Genomic DNA, 3,542 nt, shown 5'->3' with positions numbered 1-3,542 from the left:
AGCCTTCCCTCCCCCGCCCGTCTGTTAGTTTCAGGTCGATTTAAGCTGTGGATTCTCCAGTTGCATTAAGGTTCCTTCCCTTCTCCCCCTTCCCTCCCCCTCCTCTCCAGCATTCTTTGGGGAGACAACCCTTTGCTCTCCAGCTCCCTGGCTGGGGGAAGATAAGGGCTTGCTATTTACAAGCTGGTTGCAGGCTGCCTAACTGCTTGGCCTTGTTTAATTTTCTTGTCTCAGTTTCCCTATTCCTCCTGCCCTGAAATTTTCCTAGCTTTTTGCTGTCCTATAGCAGGTCACATGAAAATAGATGGTGGGCTGGATTTGCCCACAGCCGTTGTAGATTGTTCTATTGAGGAAACAAACCGCAGTTTCCTTTACCCGTTCTCTGCGGATGGACACTTGGGCATGAACCTAGTCTGCAAGTCTCACACAGGGACGTTTCTCTGCTCTTGTTTGCAATCCCACCCCTACATGCTTCACTCGTTTCTCTACCTGTCCCTTGGACTGTGGCTTCTGGAATCATCCCCAAGCACCACCTCCTGGACCAGGCCCAACCAGATGTGGGGAGGGAGAGTTCTCGAAGAGGGCGGCTGTGGCAGGGAGAGTGACAGCTCCCACCCCTGGTCCCTGCAATCTGCTCCAAGGGCTTCCTCTTGGCCCCGGATGTGGGCAGGGAGGGCTAGGGGGCTGAGGGACATATTACCTAAGACAGGAAACCCTACGCGCAGAAGCCTTAAAGAGAGAGATATGTCAGCGGCATGGAATTTGTGTCCAAGATTTGGCTTACTGCGTCTGCTGGAAGGATAAGTGACATGTTCGGGGGGCCTGACCCTCCCAGATGGACAGGGGCTGACCCAGCCCTTGCAGGATGAAGGCTCTCTCACTTCCCCACCTCCCTATCCTGGGGCTGCTGGTGTGGGTCGAATTGCTGTGTCCGTGGACGAAGCCATCTATGAGAAGATCCAGGATGTTGTCAGCTCCCTGAGTAAGGACTTTAACATACAACCCAGCAGGGCCTCATTGGCCCCTCTGATTCCTGACCTGGAGGGAAGGTCAAGCCAGCCCCAATCCTAACCCAAACCAGAGCTCAACCCCAACCCGACCTAATCTTAACCTCAATCCTAAATGAACCTCAACCTCCAGCCTAAACCAAATTTAAAGTTCAAACCTCAAACCCAACCCAACCCGAATCCCAACCAAACATCAACCTCGAGCCCAATCGCAACTAAACCTCAGATTCAAACTCAGCCCTAAAACCCAGCCCAACCCATCCAGCTCCAGCTAAATTTAACCACAGCTCCACCCTTCCTTGCTCTAAACCCCACCTCCAGACAGACCCCAGACGAGCTCTCCACCAGGCTTCCCTAGGGGGCTTCTTGACTCGCTCCCTATCTCCAAGCCACCAGGGCCCAGGCAACAGGAGAATTGGGGAGAGGCAGCGTGGTCTCACAGAACCCCTCCTCCTGCAGGCCCAAGGCCACAAGACACATTCGATCTGGAGGAAGGAGTGCCACCTCGGGCCCTGGACACCGCGGGCAGATGAGCACAGAAGTCCGTTTCCCATGCTCTCAGTTCTGTGCCCAGTGCCCTGAAACCCCATCCCCATGTCCGGCCTCCCTAGGGTCCTGGTCCACCTGCCCAGCCTTCTCCCGGCCCCTCTGGCGGGATCCATTTTCTTAGGACACTGATGTCTAGGCCCCCAGCCTCCAGCCTCCTCACAGCCCACGGACCTGGCTTTCATTGCCTGGTGGGGAGCCGCCAGCCCCTTACACCTCACCCCCCCCCCCCTCCCCAAGCCAAGTTCCCTCCGCTACTGCTACTGCCGCAGGCTTCGCTGTCACCCGCTGCAGGTGTGATTCTGTCTGGTCTGTGGCTATTGGGAGGTGCGTCCCGAGACCACCTGCCGCTGCCAGGAGGCGCGCGGGCGTGGGGCGCGGCTGGACAGGAGCGCGCTGCTGGGCGTGCGGCTGCTTCCTGAGGTCACTCGGGCGGGGGGCGTGTCCAGGCCTCTTGGGGCGAGTGTAGGCCTTGGAGGGGTGGGGCGGGAAATAAACCCTGAGAAGAGGGTGAAGAGGTGTGGGCGCGGGAAGACTGAGCCGTGTTCCTAACGGAGCCAGGTGCTTAGCTGGAGGGAGGCGGGCAGCTGGCTGAGACTTCCTTCTGCCCTCTCCCCGCTCCCATGTTGACCCTCACCTTTAGCCCCGAGAATGGGGCCTCGGCATTCTCTAATGACCCACTCCCAAGGCTCATGGCCTCCAGGAGGGGAGTGAGTGCCACCTCTGAGGCCACCTGGACGGCCACCCTGGGTCCTGGGTTTCCCAGGAAGTTGCTGGTCAATCTCCCTCGCACCCCACAGTGAGGCCTCCTCAGGGGTCTGGGTCTGGAGGAGACGGATCCCTGCCCCCAGCCCACATACACTCCAGACCTCCAGCAGCTCCCGCGTCAGCGTGGACCCCTGAATCATCTCTCAGCCCGGAGCCCGGAGCCCTGTCCTCACTCCCCATCCCACTGAAGGAACCCCACGCGCAGGCCAAGCCGGGTCACGGACAGAAGAGTCTCCAAGGGGCCTGCTGAGCTCTGCTCTCCGAGGCCACGCACCACTGTCCGTTCCACACGGGCGGGTGCAATTCCAATGGTTAACCACCCGCGGCCACAGCAGCACATGCACCCTCACGAACACTCAAGTATAAAGACACAGGGCAGGGCACTTGCTTGTCCCTTGGTGTGTCTCTGGCACTTACAGGAAACTGTGGCACATAGTAGGCACTCAGGAAATGTCTGTTGAATATATAGCCACATAGCACACATGAATACACCACCATGCACACTACGTGCACAGTTACACATGGCCACGTGCACGCACAGTACACAACCCAGTCATCACACACGTGCACGCACAGTACATCACACAGAGACACTATGCCCACAGACACACGTGGACACAGGAAGGCACCCCTGAAACACACAGACAAGCCCACAGGGTGGGGTCATAGTGACACGTAGACACATACACCCTGGGCCGACTCTCATACTCCCAACATTAAGTCCCACCCCAGCCTGGAGGCCCTTGTCCCTGTCTGGACTCAGGGCCCTAAAAGGCAAACCCCAGCATCCCTGGGAGCACAAATCCAGGCGATTCAGGGTCCAGTTTCCTAGGAAGCCTAACCAACTGGTTTTGTTACAGGATCCCAGGGCAGGAGGAACGGGGAAACTGAGGCAAAAACGTTAAAACAAGGCGGAACAGTGTGGGCAATCTGCAGCCAGCTGGTAATTAACAAGCCATTATCTTCCCGGCAAGGACATGAGAGCAAATGGTGAAAAACCTTCAGAATGAGAGAATGCAGAGAGGGAGGGGGAGGGGAAAGGGGAAAAGGCAGTTCTACTCCCTCAGCAGAGAAGCCCGCAGTCTCAGGCTGGGCAAGATAAAGTTGCAGGTTCTTCTCATGAATTCTGGGAAGGTCACAACAAAGTAAAAAAAAAAAGGGGGGGGGGGGGCTTGAGAATCACTCTGCACCAAAACAGCCAGCAGAGGAATGTTGAAGCCT

The 3,542-nt window shown here is 57.2% G+C and overlaps 1 protein-coding gene across 1 annotated transcript; it reads left to right on the top strand.

Annotated features, from left to right (window-relative positions):
• The first annotated feature begins 865 nt into the window (after window positions 1-865).
• On the top strand, window positions 866-2,456 carry RETN (resistin). The gene is given in 5 exon segments (XM_059695431.1): window positions 866-932; window positions 935-982; window positions 1,826-1,860; window positions 1,863-2,018; window positions 2,421-2,456. Coding segments are annotated over 5 exon segments (342 nt in total).
• Window positions 2,457-3,542: the final 1,086 nt, after the last annotated feature.

This window comes from Myotis daubentonii, chromosome 5 (assembly GCF_963259705.1).
Source record: "Myotis daubentonii chromosome 5, mMyoDau2.1, whole genome shotgun sequence".
In the NCBI taxonomy this organism is placed as follows: domain Eukaryota; kingdom Metazoa; phylum Chordata; class Mammalia; order Chiroptera; family Vespertilionidae; genus Myotis; species Myotis daubentonii.
Note: the sequence above shows the minus strand (reverse complement) of the source record. Positions and strands in the feature narration are given on the sequence as shown.